At 40.8% G+C, this 24,023-nt stretch overlaps 1 protein-coding gene across 1 annotated transcript in view; it reads right to left on the bottom strand.

Annotated features, from left to right (window-relative positions):
• The window catches only part of slc12a2 (solute carrier family 12 member 2), a 72,234-nt gene that overhangs the window by 40,140 nt on the left and 8,071 nt on the right, over positions 1 to 24,023 (bottom strand). The window contains exons 2-3 of the mRNA XM_042394384.1: positions 1,765 to 1,884; positions 141 to 216 (exon numbers count right to left, since the gene is read on the bottom strand). Of these exons, the coding sequence (XP_042250318.1) occupies positions 141 to 216; positions 1,765 to 1,884 (196 nt within the window). The remainder of the gene's footprint in view (positions 1 to 140; positions 217 to 1,764; positions 1,885 to 24,023) is intronic.

Here is a 24,023-nt window from a genome sequence, read left to right as displayed (position 1 = left end):
TGTATTTGTGGTTGGCAGATTGCATACACAACTTCTCATGTCCAGAACACAAGTTCCTTCTGAAGGCAGCACCATGTAACCATACTGAGAGCTGAATGTAAACAAGTCAGTTTTGATCATTCTCAGTGATCTCTACTTACCGATTCCAGCCTGACCCACGATCCATGACATGCGGATGAAGAGCATCACACCCCAAATGTTCAACATGCAGCGGACCTGCAGACAGGATGACTGTTACTGTGTATGCATGAGGAGGGACAAGTACAGTTTTACTGCTGGACGTTTCCAACAGTATTGATATCAATAGTGACAGGTGAACAATAACAAGATTTCAACATGGTGTTTAGGAAGACTGAGAAGTGTTGAGACACAAATTAATGCAACATGTGGCCAAAAATATGAAGCTTCCTGAAATAAAACAACTTCATCACTCAAAAGTCCTGTGAGGAGACATTATCTATCTGAGAACACATTCACAGAGAACTTTTCATTCAGAATGAGCTTACACTATCAATAAGAGGACTCCAGGGCTCAACTGGTGTCGGTGAAAAAAATAAGAACCAGCATGTCGACACACTAAACCACCGCATGCTGCTTTATGTCTCGTACTCCTTTCAGACTGGACTGTACAACTTGTAGCTGTAATAAGCCAATGATCGGTCAATGATTGGCTACATGTTGGACACATGTTGCTGTATCCTCATAATATGGGATTAAGAGGTACAAGTCACAATATAATTATAATATTTGAGAATAATCTTTTTCTCCTTACTGTTCTAATTAAAAAATTATGACTTTATTCTCACAATTATTATCTCATATAAAAATGTCTATTTATATAACTTATCGCTTAAAATTACAATTTAATTCTCTTGACTTTCATCTTATAAGATGACATCTTTATCTCATAACTCAAAAAGCAGATTTTTTTTAAATGGGACTGAACTGTAAAAACGGTACCAAATCATCTCTGAACTAAACTAACAACATGGATTGTGTTCTTTCCACATTATAGTCTTTGTTTATTCTTTGACTCTGCTGAGGAAGATACAGAATCCCTCCCAGCTGCAAGTCTTCAGCTGACCCTGATCTATAGGAGCCTCCTCTCCCTGCAGGAATCAGCTGAACATCACATTTATGTCATACTTAAAAAATATCCTCCACCACTTGATGAAAGCCATTACAAACCAACTAACAGACATGAGAATGAGTACAAGGTTTATATTACAGGGGAAGTACGGACTTCTCGTGTCAAAATAAAAGCAGAAAGATAATATCCAGACACGGGATGAGAAAGTCATCCTCTGCTGAATATACTTGAAATAAAGTTCAAACAGCTCTGCATGAATCACGTCTCTCAGGTGTTGTGAGTGATTTCTTCCTCTGAGCCAGCGGTGACTCACACTCATGGCCCAAAATCATGAACAGAGTGTGACCTATCAACATGTACGTTTCAAATTACAGAGTGGCACACTTAACACCTGTGATCCACCTCATTCAGTGTGTTTACATGCACTTACATCACAAATCACACTCATAGGCCACCTCCTTAAAACCAGGTAGTAAGAGTAGCATATTACTGATATTAGTACTATGATATGTTCTAATACGAGCTGTCTCCTCTTTATATAGTGATTTGAAGTGTTTGTGACTGGATTTGAAGAATAAAAAACACTAAAATAAGAAAGTAACCACAAGAAAAGATTGAATGACTGCAATAGAAAATAGAGATGAACAAATAACTGCATGTAGAAAGTTACTGACCAGGACTCCTTTAATCCAGCCAAACTTCACCACTCCTTTGGACTCAGCTGCTTCCTTCGCAGCAGCCTCTTCAGCCGGGGTCAGCTCATCTCCGTTGGCGAACCCATCCTCGAATGGCTCCTGAAAAGCACAAAAATTAAAAGCATATTTATATGTAGAACATTGACTGTGTGGAGAAAAGACTGAAATTCAGCTTTATTTGGTGAAAGCAGGTGAATCCTGGGTGTAGCTGTGGTGGGAGAAGCTGCTTGACAACAACTACACCAAAACACACTCATCTTTCCAGCCTCAATACAATAACAGTTCTCAAAATTACATTCAAGACACCCTAAGAAGGGAAAATAAATACTGGGACTGTAAATTGTAGAAAAAAAACTGATTTTGTGTATTCTCTGTATATTTTTGAAAAGGATGATTGTAAAGCAACTGTGTAAAAGAAGTAGGGATCTGACTTGGCTGTATTCCAATCTGATATCCAGGCTACTTTTAATAAATACCTTAAAGCAGACAGACATTCACAAAGGACGTGTGTCCTTGTGTTACTAGAGCAGTTAAAACACAGGAAGCCTCCCTCCTGTGCAAACACAATGTTGTGACGTTGGTGGCCTCTCTGCCAGGACTCTGTGGGTGTACAGCATACTGTCCTTCCTGCATTTATAGCACATGTAATGACCTCAGGATGAACACAGGACGTCTGCAAACCAATGCCCTGCCCTTGCTGCGATGCTTTCACGGTGTCCCCCCCCCCCCTTCCTCTGGCTAATAAAAGGGCGCCCGTCAGAAATAAGCCTAACAGCATGACTTCAGAACACCTTTGACATACTTTACAAGAGCTGAACAAAAGTGAGGGATAACCATCACGTTTATCATATAACATCACGTTTACAATGTTGTATGTCTGTTAGGAGGCCCGGGGGCTGCAGTGTTTCCTACAAGTTGCAAATGTGGAGGCAGTTTCTCTGTTACATTATAAAATATCCAGCGTTGCAGATATTTCAATGTAAGGCTGATGATAGAAGAAAGACAAGGTGATCACCAGAACCAGTAGGTTTCACCCAATGAACTGATGATCCCTTTTGCATTTCATAAAGTAGACAAAGAACGAGTGAACAAGATTTTGAATCTGACCAGTTTTCACTACTAAACAGTTTGACACAAACATTTCAGATGGTATCAACAAAGTATTGAGGGTCAATACAGAGAGACATCAATCCTCTGCAGAACAAGTACTGTTTTACTGAACATATATATCTTGTAACGATAGAAAAACATCTAATTATAATCTTTATGGCAATATTTTTCATCATTTGGACAGATTACATCAGTTAATTACTGTTCTTGGCTTTATTACTCGTGAACCTTTCATTGCACTTAAAGTATGGTAAGGAGTGTAGTTGTTGTCAACTCTCCACCACTGTCTGTCTCTCCTCTACTGCGCTGCGCACACACACACACACGGACGACTCATGCCCGCCGACGCTGAGTGAGAGCGTGCTGCACACACACACACACACACAGGAGAGACAGTGACTAGAACGGGACCAGAAACTATTTATTCATTGAATGTACAGAAAATGTGCTATATCGGGATATGGATCATTACTGGGATATGAAATGACCTATATCAGGATATGAGATTTTGGTCATATCGCACAGCCCTAAACGTTATGTTTATCTGCCTATGAGAGAGAGAAAGAGAAGAGAGAGAGAGAGAGAGAGAGAGAGAGAGAGAGAGAGAGAGAGAGAGAGAGAGAGAGAGAGAGAGAGAGAGAGAGAGAGAGAGAGAGAGAGAGAGAGAGAGAGAGAGAGAGAAGACAACAATTTGGCTTCATTTTGCCAAATGAAAGTTTTCAAAGCCCTGTCCAAAAGGTTGAGATGGTCATCAAAACTATTATATATCCATATCAAATGTGATGACAATCTGTCCAGAGGATGTCAACATATGTTGCTGTGGACAAGGGATGGACCGACCAACCTTGGTATTTTGAGCGCTGGCTTTGTGGTAAGAGTGAGCATTGACTTGTGCATAAGTTCACTTGTTCACTGAGGAGGTCACTGACATGCTGCTAATGTTCAATACATTTCCACTGACATCAGAGAGAAGCACACACACAGGGTCTCTACCTGCTGTATTTTCAGAATAAAGCCGTCATAAAGGGTATGTTACATAAATGTATGAATCTCATTATTTTTATTTCTCTTTTCTAAGCTGAAGCTCCATGTTAACAACTCTTAAAAGCTGTAATATGGAACATGTTTAAATGATATTCTCTAGATGTCCTGATTGAATTGAACGTTTTTATTGTAATCTTTTACATTGATGTTTCATATCCACACTGTTGTATGTGGATATGGATGACCTTGGGTTTATGGATCCTCCTCCACTGTGTGACTGTTTCATTTTACAGTGATGGAAAGGAAGTACGGTGATTCAGTTCTGGCCTGCTGTGCGGTCCATGTTCATCGATCAGTAGTGATGTCCTCAGGGTCCGTGTTCACTGATGAGGACAATAATGTGCACATCCTCTCAGTGAGAAACTCTCTGACTAATTGTGCAAATTAACACTAGTTATTGGTGCATTTCAGGCTGAATTCACATCAAATCAGGCGTTGCGGTGAAAGCGCCAGTCCGTCCCATTCATTTTAATGAGGGCAGTGTGTTTAGGCTGTGGGGGTTGGGGGGGGCCACGGGGGCACCGCCGCAGCAGCCTGCAGCGAGACAGTTGAACCCGCATCAACTTTTGGAGAAACGCAACCTGACATCACGCTGCGGTGGCCAATCACAGCCCTTATCATGGCAGCTCTGATCAGACTGATCAGATGAGGGAGGACAAAGACGTTACCAGGAGGAGGGGAGGACATTTTTGTTTGATAGACTTTGCTGACGGCTTCCCAACTCTTTTTAAAAAAGAGGAGAGAAAAAGAGACTCTCAAGTGAGTCAGTATCCTCATAAGGCTTTACTCAGACCAATAAGGGCAGTGTCTGAATACCACCTTATGAAGATACTGAACTTACACACTCATCACTCACCTCTTTAATTGTAGGCTAGTTTATAGAGTTATTTAACAGGCATTTCATAGTGACCAGAGACAATACAATAATTAAGAGTAATAAATTTGGATATTCAAATCGAGTAGATTGTACAAGACAATGTTCAAGAGTACCTTTCTCATATCTCTGTAAAACACAGACAAAGTATCAGCCGCAGTGACACAGCAATATCTTATCTCTCAAGAGGAAGGAGGTGGATCAATCTCCTTCCAATTCACAACTCCCGCTGTACGTGACATTTATTCTATACCTCTGCTCCCCTGCATACTGCTCAGCTCATTCTAATGCACCTCCCCTACCTTTTCTTTTCTATTGCTGGATTGTCACCAGGAGTGCAGGGTTCTGTCAGATACACTTTTATTCCCAATTCTTCCTGTTTTTAGTGCATATTTTCTATATTATAGTAAGTATATTATAGTTTTATATTATATATTATAGTATAGTAAGTAATAGAGAAAGTTATGTTTCCTTTTTAATTTGCTCTTAATACAAACCCAACAGTTTCTCCTTGTTTACTTGTTGTCTTGATAAAGTTCTACTTTTTTCTACTTTGCCATTTTTTTGATCAGTGTTACTACTATCAATGATAACGCTTCTTGCACATACAGGATTTTTCACACTAAAAGCCTTCCAAAGGCATAGTCTTGCATAGCCAGACCAACTCCACATCCTCCTCTACTATTGTATTTCTTGTTTGTATTTCTTTAAACCAATCACAATCGTCTCAGGCAGCGACTGAGCTAAGGATGCAGCAACAGTGTCCTTGCTAGAATAGCGTCGGGGGAGAGAACTTGTTTGAGCCCTGGCATTAAAAATGGCTAAAACCCCATAAAAGCAAACGCCACATAAAATGGTAAAAGATGTTTGTTCGACTATGTGATACAATTTTTACTGATAAAAAAAAAAAAAACATAAACTTGTCATTTTGAGAGTGTAGGTTGCTAGCTCAGAGGTTGTTGTTTTAGTTGCTGAGAAATGCATTTTAATACCCTATTTTCTTGGAATTAAATGAGTGACAAGGATTTATGTTTATTAAGAATTACTATTTATTTATATGAAGAGGAAAAAAAATCAAGTTTGCTATGAATTCTTGAGGAATTCTGATTGATTTATAATTGTGTGTTTGTCTTAATGTCTGTTGAAAGGATGACAATTTCTCTTCTCCTCTCCTATGAGGCTATATTGTGTATGACTGTATGCATAGAAGAATAGTTGGGGATCCTAAGAAAGAAAGAAAGAAAGAAAGAAAGAAAGAAAGACTACAAAAGGCATAATCCCACTATTTTCTGGTAGGCTTTTAATGTTACACATCTACAGGAAGTGACGCTTCAAGGCCATTATCTTAACAACGAACAAAAAAACTGCAAAGTAGAACAGACTACAATCACATGGTGAATTAATGGTTTTAAAATAGCACAAATCATAAATAAGGCCAAATAAAAAAAGGAAGAACTAATTACAACCTTAAAGTATCATAACGTTCTTTAAAATGAGAGAAAGTAAAAAATGTATTTCTGTAAAAGGGGTGAAATTTATGGAACAGTTGTAGTGAGATTCAGCCTATACCTTCTCTCCCTTCTTGCCTTTTCTACTGTACTGTTTTGTTGGGAGCAATTATCATTTTTGTTGTTTCTTTTCCTTTTCCCCTGAATAATTTGTGCAATTATTTACAGACCACAATAAATTTCATTCTGAGATGATTAAGCATGTCTAGAGAGTGGAGCGAGGTCCATGGTAGATAAAGAGAGGAAACACGAAACAAATGCGACTAAATATCTCCCAGCAGAGAGGCCATGTTACAATGGGCATATAAATAGGTGTTATAAATTATCCAAGAGTGCTGGCTCTCTGGCATATAGAGAGCTGAGCTGTGGGAGGGAGGGAGGGAGGGCTTGAGCATCATTCAGCATCACTTCACCTGGGCCATCTGTCAACATGAACACCCTGGATGTGACCCCTCAATGACTCAGCAACGCTGCTGGGATCTGGTCATGGCAGTGAGAGAGGCTCTCCACGCCTGGGCAAGCTTCTGTTCCACACATAGTTTTACAGGGTTTTATTCAATAACATTATATTGGAGTATTCCGTTCAGCTAAATGGGAAACAATTTAATTTGCTAGTAAAGCTAGCATGGAAGTGGGGGCAGGGCTTTGTCTGGTGATACTGGTGGTGCAGGTCCCAGTCAGGGCTGGGTATGAATGGAACACTGAGCATAATCACGTGCTAAGAGCTGTCTGGTTTCAAATGCTTGATACAATGTCTTTTGTGCATTCTTTTATTGTTTTATTAAGTATTTTCTGAATTTAATTAATTAATTTTAGACTATTTTATTCCAGCAGTTCTTGTTTGTCTGATTTGGAAAATAAACACTGATGCATTTGGGAAGTTTGGCTTATTATGCTAAATAAAAGTAGATGATTATATCTCCATGTTTTTGGGGGTTTTCTCCAAACCATGAGAGATAATTGTCACTCCAATAAAGGCACAAAATATGGCCAAAAATATATATACAGTCCGTCAGCCTTTTCCTTCATGCAGAGTGCTGTGAACCTTCTTTTCCTTGTCTGGGTTACCACAACTCTGAAACTTTGCATATCCTGTGGCAGCTAGGAACACAAATCAGGTGTGGGGTTCAGTCACTTTGATGAGGTAATATTGCTGCAGAGCGCAGCATCGGTTCAGAACTACAAAAAGCATACAAATTTAATCCAGATGTTCCCTTTGACAAAGCATATAGAAGAAGGTATGCAGAAAATGAAAACAGGGGACATATTTTTGTCAACACTTCCTAGCAGGGGACTTCAGATGTATTTCTACACAGGAAACATAGGAATTTATTGTGGAGATTGAGTGCATTGACATGCTTACAGTGCATCTCACAGATTACATGTGGTTCATGCATTAGTTACCACCCCACCCTTCTCTTTAATAGAGACAATAAGACAATAAAAGGATGTGCACCCAACCCAAAAGTTCTATCATGACTAGTCTGTTGGAATCAAACTAAATGTCAGGTATCTAACAGAACTCAATAAAGATAAAAATAAAATTCTTGGCAGGAGCCGTGTTGGGATCAGTCCAAAAGACAACCGGTCTATGTAGGCACACGGGACGAAGCAGGAAATTACAGGAGGAACTTCTTTCATAACTGTAAGTCTCTGTCTCTACATGAGTCACACTCTTATCCTTTAATTTCAAATATTTGCTGCCTCACCCATTGTTCTTTATACTAAACCCTGCAGGAGTCTTAAGACTGGAGTTGCCTGACCTTCTAGCAGTCAAGCAGTGATATCATCCAGCTCTGGGTAATGACGCAGAGTGTCTGTTAATGGGCTCCAGAGCATACAGATGTAAGAGCCAAGTGAAAATCTTGAGGCGTGCAACACAAGCCTATTAGCTCAGAACATCTGATCACTTTGTGAGACTGAAGAACTGTAATAGACCTAACCTTTGCCGGATTTGACATTCATTTTTAATAAGATGTGGTGAACACAGGTCTCGCTTGTTCTGACCAAATTCTATCTGTAGCACAGTATATAGAAAACTGTCAAGTTCTGAAAGTTGCCGCTAAATGTTTGGTCAAATTCTCAAAGGGAGACAAACTACATCCAATCACATGAGAGGACAAAAGTGTTACGAATGGCCACACATGAAGGCACGGTGAAAAGCCTGTTGTCATAGACACACATTCATGGTGTCGCACTCTGTTGTAAACATTAAAAGTGACAGATGTAGCTGTGTGAAGGATGTAAAAGAGCTGCCCACTAATATTCCACCAAACCATCAATGAAAAGAGTCTTAAGTTTTCATTGGTCAGTTAGTCGCAGGAAAAAAAAAACAAGACTAGGTCAAAACCTAGCATCTGGCTGGACGATGTATGACACACTTGAGGGTTTTTCATTTGAAACGACGGATACAGGAAGTGGCGACACATGGCAACCACCCAGCCGAGTCAGTGACTTTTATAGGACTGGTCTCTGTGGTCCCGCCAAAAAACCCTCAAACTCCATTTGAGAGCTGTGCATAGTTGTTAAAAAGTTATCAGACTATGTCGGGCAGGAAAGCATCCAAAGTGTGGGATCATTTCAAGCGTGTAAAGGAAAACCCCAAGTGGGGCTGGGTTTAAAAAATTGATTATCCGATTAATCCGAGATCTGCCTTTTCCTATGGATTTTAAATCTGAGATGAATCCAGACATCTGCCTTTAGGCTTGGCCGGGCCTTCAGTGGAGCAGATCCTAACATGTTCAATGAGATCTGGCCACGAGATCTCACTGTGCACAAGATCTCGCGCAAGATTTCATTGTGTGAGATCTCGGTGAACATGTCGGGATCAGCTGCTCCACTGAAGGCGCCGCCAAGCCTTATTGACACTGGCTGCCTGGTGATTTGATTTAAAATCTAAAGTTGTTATTTATGCACTGCACTAAAGAAAGCACTTATCTGATCACTCAATACTCACTGACTGTAGAGTCTGTAGAGTTGCACTATATTGCGTTGCCACCTCTCAGATTCAGAAATAGTGTTTACACCGATCCTCCATCACTTTACAGCTGTTAGCTTAGCTTCGCTTCCTATCCATAGTTTCTGGTAGCGCTGGTTTTGTTCACCATTTGAACACTGTAACCTTGTATGAGACACAGAGACAGCTGTTACTGTTAACATGGACCAACAAACCAGCACCAGCTCCTGCTAAATGACTGTTTAAAACAAACCAACCCTCCATGCAAATTCTGATTCATTCTCTGTCAGATCTTTAAAAGGAAGCTTTTTACATTTCAGAGCGAGTGAATGAAGTAGGAGAGAGGAGACAGAAGTGAGGAAGAAGGATGTAAAACAAGGAGAAAGTAAAGAAGTGATGAAGGAGGAAAGAGAAACACAGAGAAGCAGCCCAGGCATCATGAAGGAGGCAGAACAAACTGGTAACCTGTATCTACATGAACTACTGTTCTGATCAATAGTTTTAAAAAGAAATATTTTTAAAAAATCCAAATGTAAACTTAAGGACATCCAGATCTTTTAATACAGGTACTGACACTACACAGCAACTCTATTAACATGATGTGTCATGAAGCTGTTCAAAGAATGCTGACCTCAGTAACTGTTGTAACTGCAGCACTAAAATTAATAGGTAGTTTCAGTTATTAGGAAACATAAAATGCTGATTCATCATTCATCGGACTGATTCATCCATAGGTCAAACTGTTAATACTGAACCAGTTTCAAAAATTGTTGTTTCCATTAGTCACGTAGACACAAAAAGATGGTTGAAAAATTCCAAAGTTTGCCTTCAACAAGAAATCCCAAGTTCTCAAAATGTTGCTTTAACACAAGCAGCTGTAGAAGAAGAAATCAGCTTCAATAAAACAGTCAAAAAATGTCAAAACTGAACATCTTTCAATAGTTGGTGTTTTTGGTCAGTGCAAAAACAGAACTAAGGTTTGACAGTCATCCTTGGTTCAACATGGGTGACTAAATGTAATTCATTAAAATGATGAAAACTTAATGAACAAGCTGAGCTCCAGCACGCCTCTATGTGCCACAAGGTTGGCTATGATGATAATTAAATTCGTAATCTGGCAAAAACAGCTGGGCAACAGGACAGTACATTCTTAGCTAAGAGTGATGTCAGGTCAGGCTGCTGATGTCATTACGCAACACTGAAATCAAGGTCTGTTGCCCTTCTGTGGCATTAGGGACACTATCAACCAGGGAGCATCTGTTTGGTTGATTTGTAGAAGGAGGTCAGAACTGATGCCAGCTCCAGCCTGCCTCTTCATGTCATCTCTCATGCAGACCAGGACTGCTCCTTCCATGAGTACCATGACTACGCTGTATTTGCTGTTTTTTCTTCTAAACACACATGACAGACAGCTAGAACACTTATTAGGCCTGTTTGCTTTGACTGATTTCTCTTTATGACACTAGTGAAGGTGAAGATCAGGAATGTGGAAACACTGGTTTCTCTGCATCGTGTTCCTGATCGGTACACATTCTCTAATTGACATCAATCTGTCAGAAACGATCAGAGGTTTTAACAAATGTTGTCCGATGGGATAATCTGCAACAGACACACAAGTGGAACAGGAACACATATGGGAGAAAACAAGAGATGCTCAAATCAAACTACTGAGCTGGAAAACTTATTCCAAGATGTCTCTTTTATCTTTGTTTTGGTTATCCACTAATGATGAAACAGGATGGTGAAGGTCATGTCATCTGTTGCCATTTTTAAATTACTGGTGGAGCCCTGTGGATGATATTGAAGGAGTTTCACACAGTGATACTGAACCGTTCAAGACAGAATCTTCTTCCGATCGACATTGTAACAACCGATTTGTTTACCCATCCCTTAGAACCAGTGAGGAAATCAGAGGAGCTGGAACAAATAAAAAAGCAGCCTGACGTTATGTGAAAGGACGGTTGCTTTGCTTCTGCTTCGGATTTGAGATGGAAAAAGTTCTTAAGTCCTGATGTTGGTTGAAATCTGCATTTGATTTACAGTATTTTGTTCATGTTGGGGATCAAGACAGGCTCACATCAGCTCCATCTATAAATAGATTTAAAAACACTCTAGTATGCAATAGAAAAACACCACCTTCTTAGGAACCAGGTGGCCACAAAATCACAGAGGAGGACCGTCACCATGGGGACTGAAACACTTTCAATAATGTCACTGAAAGTAGGGAGGAAAAGCAGGAAAGTTACATCAGATGCTGTATTAGGACAATTTGTCCTGGAGTTAACTAGTCAGCCGTGACATTTTTTCTTTTGCACAACAAGCTCTATATGCCACCTATTAGTAGCAGTTACCAAGCACACAACTCCAAACTCAAGATGTGGTGCAGCTGAGAGCCGCCACTGCTGAATGCACAGCACAGAGAACAGTGCAGACGACACAGGATGAGTTGGTGGACATTATCTACATGGCTGAAGCAATACAAAGGCTGGCTTTGCACAACAATGACAAAGCATCGAGACCTTAGCACGGCAGTGCAAACTGTACTATGACTCTCCACGAAGGGCATCGGTACTAAAAAGAATAGATGGCGGCAATTAGATGTTTTTTTTTTTACTTTAACCAAGGAGAAAGAAAAGAGGTTTTATGATACCTTTCAAGACCTACTGTTTAATATTATACACCGTCCCTTACAAATACAATCAATAAACATAAATGTTCATATTGTACCATAGTTAGCTTAAGCAGTCCCTTGGCAGGTCACAATTCAACAACTACAAACCTGTACAGCATAACAAGATATTGGGGGAGGACTTTATTTCCAGGACAACACTGGCATGTTCTGCTGACTACATGTTTATGAATAATTCATCCTCTGTAAATTATTGGGACTGACGCAACACAACTAATCAAAAAAACAAATAAAGCTCCCGTGTGTGTCAGTGAGGCTTCCCTCTGAATTCCAGACCACATCATGGAAAAACAGACATCACTACAGCCATTGAGCTTTACTGAGGAGAGGACTGTGTTGGTTGTGTAACAGCAGCTCAGAGGTGAAAGCCACACGCTGAAAAACAGTAACTCAAGGAGCTGGGAGACTCCCTTATTTTGCTCCTGGCAAAAGGTCAGATTATTATTTTTTGATAATAGATGATGATGATTGTCATCTCAATACTCAAAACATGTTATCCAGTGTTTCAGGATTTGCTGCTATTCTCTTTGTACATTGAACATTTTGGAGGTTTGGATGGTCGGTCAGACGTGGAGTGTAATGACATTTGCGGTCTCTATGGGCCATTAGCATGGCTTGCTAGCCTCTTAGCATTTGTTAATAATATCTCAATAGCACCGTCCGTTGGTACACTGTGTCCCATATACAGATTAGTTTACATTGCAGAGGTAAGCATCTTTTGAGCCTGGCTGATGCTGATGGATTCTCAGATACCCGTTTCAGGGCTGACAGGCCCCCCGCCCTCCCTGCATGTCTCTATCAGTGACAGAGAGGAACGATCAGGTGTCCACTGGCTCAGACATCTCTCCATTGTTTGGAAAAACCTCCCACCACTCACTTCATTATTCTTTTACTGCGCTCAAACTCTCCCAGAGTTGGATTCTCTGCTGCCCACTGAGGCCTGTTGATGGAACCAAAATGGACCGGCCTCACACTGTTATGGAATTGTGTCGAATTACTATTCGACTCTGGCGTGAGCGTGAAAGAGGTGACGAGTGAGGCACCTGCTAACAGTGAGGAGCTTTGTTGCTCAGCAAGGTAACAGCATCAGTGAAGTGACTGAGATGGAGAGGCAGTGTTGGGAACACTGATCAGTTGTAAAGGCTCCCACTATGAGTTGATGTGGTGGATCCAGAGATGTGTAAAACAAAGATTCTGGCAAGAACCTCAACAATCTGGGCAAAAGGTGGAAGATTACAGCTGCATTTGTGCCCAACCTAAATAGACACATCGAATAGTCCCCAGAGACTCCTGTAGCTGCTGCAGTGAAGTGTACACACAGCTGATCCACTAAGGCAGGTAGTCAGCTGGAAGTTAAGCAGGAAGCACATCTGCTGCTGTACTCTTCACTACCACAGCCACAAAGATTTTCAGGGGACTATTTTATATGTCTACTTGTGGTCAGACTCAATGATGTGTTTGGAATGATTTGATTCCCAAATCAAATCTCAGCAACGGTGAGTGAAATATCATCATGATCCATCAGTCATAATGGACTAAAGTATGAAAACAAGTACCTGAAATTTCCCTCTAAATTGTTTTATTTATTTAAAGCCACTTGCCACCACATCTTTTATGAAACTACCACCAGGGGGCTCCAAAGTCAGAAATCAAATCATATACATAGTGGCTTTAAATGTTCCTGCTTTCTTGAACAAATACAGGCTAAAAACACAACTTATCAGCTTATCACTTCTTTTTAGCCAGGTGAATTTTTTCCACACTTTTCATGACTAAGTCTGAACCTTGTATAGGCTGTGATTGGTGCGATAATGCTTTTGATTTCCTGTGCTGCTACATTCAAGACTATGAGCAGAATATTGTGTCCCAAACAGACAGAAATATCAGAAAATAAGAAGCACAATCACATCTCTCAGCTATATCTGAATCAGGCTCTCTGTAACATTCCAGTGGTATTTTTTTTTTTTTTTTGCTATTATGCCTTATTACTTGTAATTTTCCATCACATGTGCTTTGTATACATGTGTTTACAGAAGCGGGTCAAAGAACAACTTAATTTTGCAATTGAATGCAAATTGAGCAGAATGTGGGCACATCCTGTCGTAAGGCTTGCATGTGTGCACACATGTGGCGGCTTGTAAACATGTATATAAAGGACGTCTGCCAATTTTCCATGATGCTAACCGAGAGCTTACAGGAAGTTGATTTCAGCTCCCTCATGAAACAGCCAGCTTCAATAAGCAGGCTGAGGCTACTGCTGTCATCTCTGAAGCCACATGTCTGAACAACATGCACATGGCAGCTCTGTAGACATGTGGTATGTTAACTGATTTACAAAAGACAAGAGCTTTCATTGTCAGAGTGTCCTCAGTTCAAGTTGAAGCATTAAGAGTTGGGAATCTTGACTTTCTTCTTAGCAGGTGATTGAAAATGAAGAAGAGAACTCACTCCCTGCTTTGAAACAAAGCTTACTTGAACAAGAACAAAGGACACTCATACAAAGGAATACTCTGTTTTAGAGTTGCAATGATTCATCGATACGTCAATAGACAGAAGATTAATCAGCAAATATTTTGATGATTAAATAATATTTTAGTCATTTTTAAGCAGAAACCCTCAAAATCTGCTACTTCCTTTTTCTCCATAGTGATGAGTGTGTCATACATGACAGTAAACTGAATAGATTTGGGCTTTTGGCAGACAAAACAACACATTTGAATACGTGACTTTGAGCTGGAGGGAATCACAACAAGCATTTTTCACTAACGTGTGACATCTTAGAGTTAAAACCATTGAAGAAAATAATTGGCAGAGAAATTGATAATGAACCTCATTTCTTTTACTCTCTGTTTTGATTGCTTGGTGTTGGACATAATTCAGGTTCTGTATCATTTAAAACATATGAAGAATAATATTTGAGTGTCGGAGCACAAACATATATGTATTTATCTACAAAAGCTTTTTTCATTGAACAAAAGAAGCCAAATGTTACATGATGTCTGAACACAAGCATCTGTAAAAGAACTCATGAAGAAAATACAGTCTGCGATTGGCTAAATCTTGATTTGAATCAGGAAGTATCTGATCAAAGAATAAAGAGTACAAATTTAAGAAATTTGAGCAAGAATCTGATATTTGCTCTAATGTTGAACATTCAGCATGAATCTCAGCAGGGATTCTCTGGACACATTTCAATGTGCAGAGGTCACCGACAGTCGGGTACATTGTGCAGATCACAGCAGAGCTGCAACAATTAGTCGATTAATTGATGAGTCGATTGACAGAAAATTAATCTGCAACTGTTTTGATAATCAATTAATCGTTTTGAGTCATTTTTTAAAGAAGAAATGCTAAAATTCTCTGATTCTAGCTTCTTAGATGTGAATATTTTCTGGTTTAGTCTTCTAAGAATACTAAAAAGAATATGTTTGGGTAGCGGACTGTTAGTCGGGACAAAACAAGACACTTTAGTTTGCATCTTAGGCTTTGGGACACCATGATCGACATTTATGTGACATTTTATAGACCAAACAACTAATCCATTCATTGAGAAAATAACTGACAGATTAATAGATAAAGAAAATAATCGTTAGTTGCAGCCTTAGATCACAGTTGATTTTGTTGGCTTTGCCTTTTTAGAAATGATATTTGTTTGTTTATTCTAGTCAATTATAGTAGCCATAGCAGGTTGTGTTGTGCCACTCTGTGGGGGTGAGGGGTTGAGGGGGATCATGTGATAAAGTGATGTCAACATTCATCTCTCATACCGTGACTGAGCCCATAAGTGTAAATAGTGCATGTGAAGTGCTGAGCTTAGCAGTGCTGGGAGCGGACAGTCGATCTGTCGTGCAGAGCTGGAAGAGCGAGGACCGCAGGCCACAGGAAATGTGATTATGAAGGTCATCGCTGTTGTATTCCTTAAAGGGGACAAAATTCCACTCCTCTGAGAAAGCAGAGGAGATATTGTGTGTGTGTGTGGGGGGGGGGGGGTCTTAGAAAATGTTATTGTAACCCACATTTTTTGTGCCTCTGCACCTTGTAGAGATTTTTGAAACATGAAACGGGTAATATACTTTCTGTTAGTGTTTTCATAAGCCTCTCTTGCAGGTTCCCCAGATGTTTCTCACTTACATTTCACTCTGGTTAGGGTTAGGGTTAGGGTTAGGAATAGGGTTAGGGTTAGGGTTAGGGTTAGGGTTAGGAATAGGGTTAGGGTTAGGGTTAGGGGGTTAGGGTTAGGGTTAGGGTTAGGAATAGGGTTAGGGTTAGGGGGTTAGGGTTAGGGTTAGGAATAGGGTTAGGGTTAGGGTTAGGGTTAGGGTTAGGGTTAGGGTTAGGAATAGGGTTAGGGGGTTAGAATTAGGAATAGGGTTAGGGTTAGGGTTAGGAATAGGGTTAGGGGGTTAGGGTTAGGAATAGGGTTAGGAATAGGGTTAGGGTTAGGGTTAGGGTTAGGGTTAGGGTTAGGAATAGGGTTAGGGGGTTAGGAATAGGGTTAGGGTAAGGGTAAGGGGGGAGTAGGCTTGGGTGGTATTACGGTATACCAGGGTATTTAAAAATCCCAACAATATGATTTTCAATACCGTCAAAAATACAGACTCCAAGTAAACTTGGAGTAAACCTGGAGTTTACGAGGAGCACTTGAAGGCAGCATATAATCCCCCCTCCGACCATAATGTGGGTAGCAATGGCAGAGTGGTGCTGTCTGTATTTCTGCTTGTGAAGACTGCAGAAGCAGTGATTCAAAGTTATAACTTTGCTGAAAACCTTAGCCAAAATATGACATATTGGTGTCTTGTTATCTTGAATGATATTCAGCTGCTGGCCGTCAGTAAGTTTGTTCCTCACATTTCTTCAGTGGTTTCTCTGCTGTGGTACTGGATGAACAGTAAGAAATAGTGTTAATTGTTTTATCTCTGAATTTTTGCCTTGTACTTCTACTAAAGTGCTCGTATTAATAACATATTTCCTGTGCAGTTGGCAGTTTGCGGGCCGGGTCGGGTTTGGGTGGTTGATTGATGCGTATTTTTGTAGGTCACATAGTGCAGATTTGCTTTCATAACCGATCGGGTGGGTGCAGGTATTAAAAAAACCCTGATCCACGCATTACCACTAGACAATGCCATACATGCTACAATGATTTCTATCACCAGCAGCTCAGCTTTTACGTTTTGTTTTTTTAATAGAAATACCGGCATATACCGTTTTTAATATAAATATGGTCATATACCGTATACCCCGGTGAAATGTCAGGAATGTATGATGGTATAAAAAAAAAAAAGATACCACCCAAGCCTTGGGGGTTAGGGTTAGGGGGGTTAACCCATAGGAATGATAGTCAGGACTGTTAATATCCCAATCATTCATCAATACTACTTCCCTCTTTTTAAATCCAGATTCATGCCTGTCACTGTCATGACTGCTATGCTACAGTTTCAGTGACAGGGCTGTAAAAATGATTGGTTGGCATGTATGCATGTCTCTGACATGTGGAGCAGGGTGTCAAGTGACAGGGTCAGGCTGGAAGTGACATGTAGACTGAACATGTTCTTTACTTTTATAGTTTTTATTTGTTTTTTCAGCACTGGTCCAATTATTAAATTATATTGAATTATAGACAGTAAGCTCTTGAGGGTTCTGTCCCAGCATGCCTTTCTACTGGCCTCAGGCCAGCGGGGCAAACCATTATTGTTAAACCCTGTCATGTCTGGTTTAGTCAATACATCCACAGTGTTTGCAAAGTGGAGTACATCTGACAGGAGCTGATCTGCTCTCGTCGCTGCAGCTGCTGCCATCTGGTTCAGTGGAAGCATTGCTGCCATTCACAATGCATTTACACATGTGAATAGTATGAAGTGCCCTATCAGGCCGTCAGTGATCTCTGTACTCACTGCCACTGGGCTGAGTAGGACACCAGTCACTTGCAGTGGCAATGATCACATGTTCACATTCAGCCCAAAACTGTGTCCAGAATTTCTCAAATTCTCATGTTCTTAGCAGCAGGACACAATAAAGCTGCATTCCACAAGTCAAAGTATTACTAAGCTGCTTTCATCAGAACGTGTTACAGGTTCCAAAACTATCTGGACACTCTGGGCTCTTATTTAAATCACCATGTGCCTGCAGACCAAACAGTAGATGATTTTCAGGAACATTTGTTCCAGTCTGGAGTTACAGCGTTTATCTAATCATCTCATCTCTACATGGAATCAAACTAATCTCCTCTAGTTTAGTCAACAGGATATGAGATGGACTGATTTCTTCTGTTGAAGAGCAAGAATGAACCATGGAGGGCTCACACAGCATTACTCACAGCATTTTAGAGCTAGAACTAACAATTACACACTATAATAATAAAAACCTGGTCAGGACTGCAACTAATAATTATTATCAATTAATCAATTAGTTGTTTGGTCTATAAAATGTAAATCAATGTTTCCCAAAGCCCAGGATGGAACCGAAAATGTCTTGTTTTGTCCCGACCAACAGTCCACAACCCAAAGACATGACATTTACTATCATAGAGGACTCAAGAAAGCAGGACATATTCACATTCATGATGCTGCAATCAGAGAATAGAGAATAGAACTCTTGATTGATACATAAAATGTAACAATAATGATCACTCATCACTAGTTGGAAGGTTAGAAGCAGACTGGGGGTGGGAGTGAAAGAACGGTGCTTGCACCTCCCTCATTATGACCACTGAGGTGCCCTTGAGCAAGGCTGTTGAGCCACAGCTAGACTGTGACAAATATAAAAAGTACACTTTAAGTCGATTTAACGCAACCAAACTTTCCTGATGATTAAAATTCAGCTCGTGTTATAGATAAACACACAGAAAACTACGAGTAAACTGAAGTCAAATCATTCATATCCCTTCCTATCAGTAACATTAACTCTGTTCAGTAAGTAGAAGCAGTCAGGTTGGAAACAAAACAGCAGGTTAGTTAAACTTATCTGGAGCAGAAAAGTAAATGTCTGTGATAAACATGAAACCTTTCTTGTGCAATAAGAGATTATTACAGACACTTTCTGTCAGTGGTTTACATAATGTAATGTTTCCTGTCAGAGGAATTATTATGCTGAGTGTAATGTTATCCTAACTGATAGAAATGATGGATTGTGTTTTTGAAGAAGGATTTGAGTCACCAGTTACACATTCTTATGGATCCAACACTCAGTCTCCGGGTGATTCTGCTTGTACATAGTTTTGCTTTACATCGACTCTCTGTGACTGCTGCTGATACCTCACCTTATTGGGAGGTAAGAGGGGAAAAAAAAAACAATCTGTCATGTACTCCCAGTTGGATCACTCTACATGTAGCTGGTACAAATGGTCTCAGGAGAGGGGGGCGGGGTTGTTGCGCTATTCCTGACATCAGACTCCATGTGACGCACTCAGATGTGGGGATAAGAAGGAAGCCAGGTCCTCGGCAGACAAAAAGCACACACACACACTCTCTCTCACACACACACTCTCTCTCTTAAGATCTTTGCTGAACATCTTGTGCGTGTGCGTGTGTGTGTGCGTTACAACAGCTGTAAGGCCATCAGCCATGGCTGATGCTGAGACAAAAGGACACCCTCTCCAGTTTACACCAGAAGCCCAGGGTGTCCTCGCTTCCTGTTTCTGTGTACAACCTTTGGTGGAGCACACAAAGAGAAAGGGGTGGGGGGGGAGCAGAGGAGAAAAAAAAAAAAGGGGGGGAGGGAGAGATTTACTCAAAACTCGTAACACTCAAACAGAGGTTCCATTGTGCGAGCTAACCTCACATCTCCTGTAAGGAGCTGTGAACGCTGCAGCAGCTGTACCTCACTGAGTGTGTCAGAGCAGAACAGCTGACAGTTTTCCTCATGTCTGTTCAATCTGTATCTGAATATCTGATGCTGTGTGTGTGTGTGTGTGTGTGTGTGTGTGTAACAATAATGTGGGTCAGTGAGGAAAATGTTAATTAAGTTCAAGTCCAGTGGTGGAGTCTGAGCATAATCTGAGGTTTGGTTTAGTTAGAGAAAAGGTGTCAGACATGATTAGAATTCATGCAGAACGTGTGATAGCATGTTGAGGGATGGAGGGAATGGGAGATATCTGAATGTACATCTAGTTTCTATGTGAGTCTATTCAGTTTCTCCTTAAAAAGTAGACACCATAAGGAAATGATTCCATCAGCTGTTGTACAGTATGCAGCCAGAACGTATCCGTCTCTCAGATGTGAAGTTGAGGGGTTTCAGGGTTGCAAATCAAGAAGAGAAAATGCTGAAACACAAATATCTAAAAGTCTAAGACTGAGTATCACAGGTCTGCTTTAAAAACAAACGTCACATAAACCCCCCCTCCCCCCTCCCCTCACACACCCTTTAAACACACTTGGTAGCTTCCTGTCCGTGCCCATGGATACCAGTGGCTGGGAGGGGTTTTACATTACTCAACAAAAGGCACCAGAGATGACAACAACAGAGCTTTAGAGATGCTGTTAACAGCAGCTCTCATTAACTAACCGCCTGAGACACTCACACACACACACTATAGTAACCGTAAAACAAAGGAAACGCAAACATTGCTGGTCAGTTACGCAGATGTGTGAACTTAGCATACAGCTACAGGTCTCACAGGCAACATCTTTAATAACACAAACAGTGTTTAAGCCAACAGCCTAAATCCAAATATATCTACATATCTTCATCTAAAATCAAAACAAAGCTGTGTTCAACCAAATGGTTCGTTTAGATGGCAGGGTTTCCCATACATTCATTCATTCATGGCAGCTTGCCACTATATCAACACTGCCTGCCACATATTGATTTTCTATTTTTTTGGAGCTGTGCGCCCTGATCTCACTCTCTCTCTCACTCTCTCTCTCTCTCTCACAAACAAATGACAACAGACCATTCTTTGAACAGCATGATGTTACACACTCCGGTACAGTAGGTGGTAGTATGATGCACCTTTCACGTTGGTTTGTAGTCCACCAGTAAAACCAAAGAAGAAAAAGAGGAGGGAGATTTTACACACACACATATATATATATAATCAAGCAGCAACCTCCGTGGCTGTAAAATGAAGCCAATGCAGAAGTGCTAAAAACTGCAGTTCCTTGAACGGCCACTTGAGGCTCCAAAAGTGAGTCGATCCACATAGACCCCCATGTTAAAATGCCCAACTTTACAACAGAAATAAACATGTTTACAACCTGGTACAAACAACGGTTTAAGTCTCTATAGCTAATTTCCCTTTTCATGACAACTGTACGGGGGGGGGTGTGCATAATGCATAATGAAGGACATGGCTGCTTTGAGTGACAGGTCCGCCAGCCGCTAGGTGGCTTATTTCAGCCATTCGGCCCGCCTCTTTGCCCCGTTTTGATTGGCTGGGAGTGAGGCAGAGTCACACACTGCCAAGATGGCGACGGCCGGAGCGGCTCACTTTGAGCTTCAAAACCGCTCTTCAGAAACTAACGGGTGACGTCACTGTAACGACATCCATATTCTTATACAGTCTGTGATGAGCAGGCTCCATGGGTGCATGGGGCCCATAGAACATGTGCAGTATGTTTTCATCCGGGCAATGTCTTTACATCAGGAAGTGGCTTGTTTGGCTTCATGCGCCACTGAACAACTTTCATAGGAATGAACGGGACACAACCTCCGACGCTGTATCCAGTTTTATTTCTATATCCATGGTCTCCTGGCTTCCCTCACTCACGCATCTTCCTCACATCTTACCTGCTCCCAACAAAGATGTGAGAGAGCAACGTGAGGAAGGAGGAACTGAATTCATCAAACATGACATCCTCACTCACTCCAGCATCATTTTGAGGAAACAACTACTCATGACACACATCACCTCAACTGTCAAATATGAAGAAGTAGCTGTTAATGTGTAGAAATTATGAACAGTTTAAACTCAAAAGTTTGACCTTAAAATTCATGTACAATTAATGAACACAACTTTAAACTATTACTTAATCATTTCTACAGAGTGATAGCAGGAAGAAAAACTACATTTTCTTATTTTTCTAACATTAAAACCACCTGCCTAATATTGTGTAGTAGCGGTGCAGCGGATCACAGAACTCATGGATTGGATCGTATCGTGGTTTTGAATCAAAGATCGGAGCATTTTTCAGATCAGCAAAAGAAAAAAGGGGGAGACAAATATAACTTTGCTTTCCATTTATTCTGTAAAACACTTCAAGCAGGGAACTACTGGTCTTAAATGAAAACAACATTCAATGTTTAAATAAAAGTTGAAAATAAATAAAATATTCAATACTCAGTTGTTAAATTAAAATGCAGTATGAGGCCTGATACCTTCTTCCTTTAAACATGCTAGTGAAGGAAATGACAGCCTGTGTCCACATCATCATCATAACTGGATGATAATAAACATGAACGCACGTCTTGTCCTGCAGCTTGTTGAACGAGCCACCAAACAAACATCCACATACCTGTCAACATACCTGCAGATGTCACCTCAGACCTGTTAGATGCTGCTTTGATGGTTGCTCTTCATAATCCCTGTTAGCGACACGCTGTCTGTCCATGACTTGTAACTACAGCAGTTTACTTTGTCTCCAATGAGAATTAAATTTTGCAATTAATCAGCGGTTCATATGTGGGTTGTGGGAGGCGGGGCAGTCATATTGTGAGAATCTGGTTATAAATTTCTGACACTGTCTGCCTGGTGCTGTGTGTGTGTGTGTGTTTTCCATCTTGTTTTGTATCATTATTTGAAAGTCGTGACTCCTGTTGTTTTTGTGTTGTGTTAAGGTGTTTCAAACACTATGGAAAAAAGTGGTTGTGTGAATATTTGGAACTGGAAGTAAATGTAATTGTTGCCCTAATAGGAAATAAACAGAGTTGAGGAGACAAAGACATGCAATAATCAAACCATATTAAATAGGTGTTACCTAAATACTTAAGAAGTGGTGGATAGTAATGCCAGCTGGCTCCTCAGTTCACAAATCTACAACAACCTTTGAAGAGAGAGTGCATGTGTGAGAGGCTCAAGCTACAAGCTCAAGAAGGTCAGGACAATACTGCCTTCAATGCAAACAATGCTCCAAGTACAAAAGCACATGGGTTCAACCAGCTGCTACTGTTCTCTCAATACTGAGCATAGAGCTGAAAGGATTACACTACATCCCATAATTGTAACTAGTGGCCACTGTTCAGCAAAATGGTACAATTGCAACAACTGGCACAACAACAGTGCACAGGTCAAAGTTTACACTGAGCTCATGGTGAACATCATTTTAATAAGTGAAAGAGGAGAGGGCATGCTACAACTACACATTATGACCCAGCCTTTTCAGACAGAGTGGAGCTGCTACACTGGAGCAACACTGAGGGGGGCATCAATATTTGAGCACAACGCGTGTTTATGCTTGGCCGCTCCAGACTGAATAAATCTGCCCTGTCACAGTTTCCCTTCTGGCTCGTCAATATGGACCTACAGCACGCTGCCGTTGTGGCTGCTGCTGCCTGATCAAGGGCCCGATCTAGCAAGACATTCCTGCATGTCCCTGCTGGTAACATCCTCACAAAAACACACTGTTTTCTACCGGGGGGGGAGTCCCCTCTCAGGTTACTCCTGAAGCTCCTGAAGTGTTCAGCTATTATCAGGGAAATGCAGTCTTTAACTGCCCTAACAGTACACTGAATGCCTCATTGATTGTTGTGAAAAGTCCATGGGCAACCATCATCAATTGGTACAGTGGAATTTCCATTCCACATTTCGATCTGGGCGTGCCGTATAGAGAGGGGAAAACTCTGCAGCATTAGACGTAACACAGTGGAAACACCCGGGTCACAATGACCTTCAAAGCACCACAAACCCCCTGAATTTCAAAGTCCCAGTCCCAGACATTGAACCAAACAGTGCTGCCTCTGTGGATGACAGCCAGCCACAGCAGCTAATTAAATCCTGTTGTCTATCAGTTGATCGTGCATATCTGCTAGCAGCAGTAATTTTGTGGTGATGAAACCGGCTCAACTCCTGATGCTGTACTAGATACCTGCCATTAAGACTCAATATGTTCTGACTACAATAGGAGC

The sequence above is a fragment of the Thunnus maccoyii genome, chromosome 19, assembly GCF_910596095.1.
Source record: "Thunnus maccoyii chromosome 19, fThuMac1.1, whole genome shotgun sequence".
NCBI lineage: Eukaryota > Metazoa > Chordata > Actinopteri > Scombriformes > Scombridae > Thunnus > Thunnus maccoyii.
The sequence above is the reverse complement of the archived record's forward strand: the minus strand, read 5'-3'. Positions and strand labels throughout refer to the sequence as shown.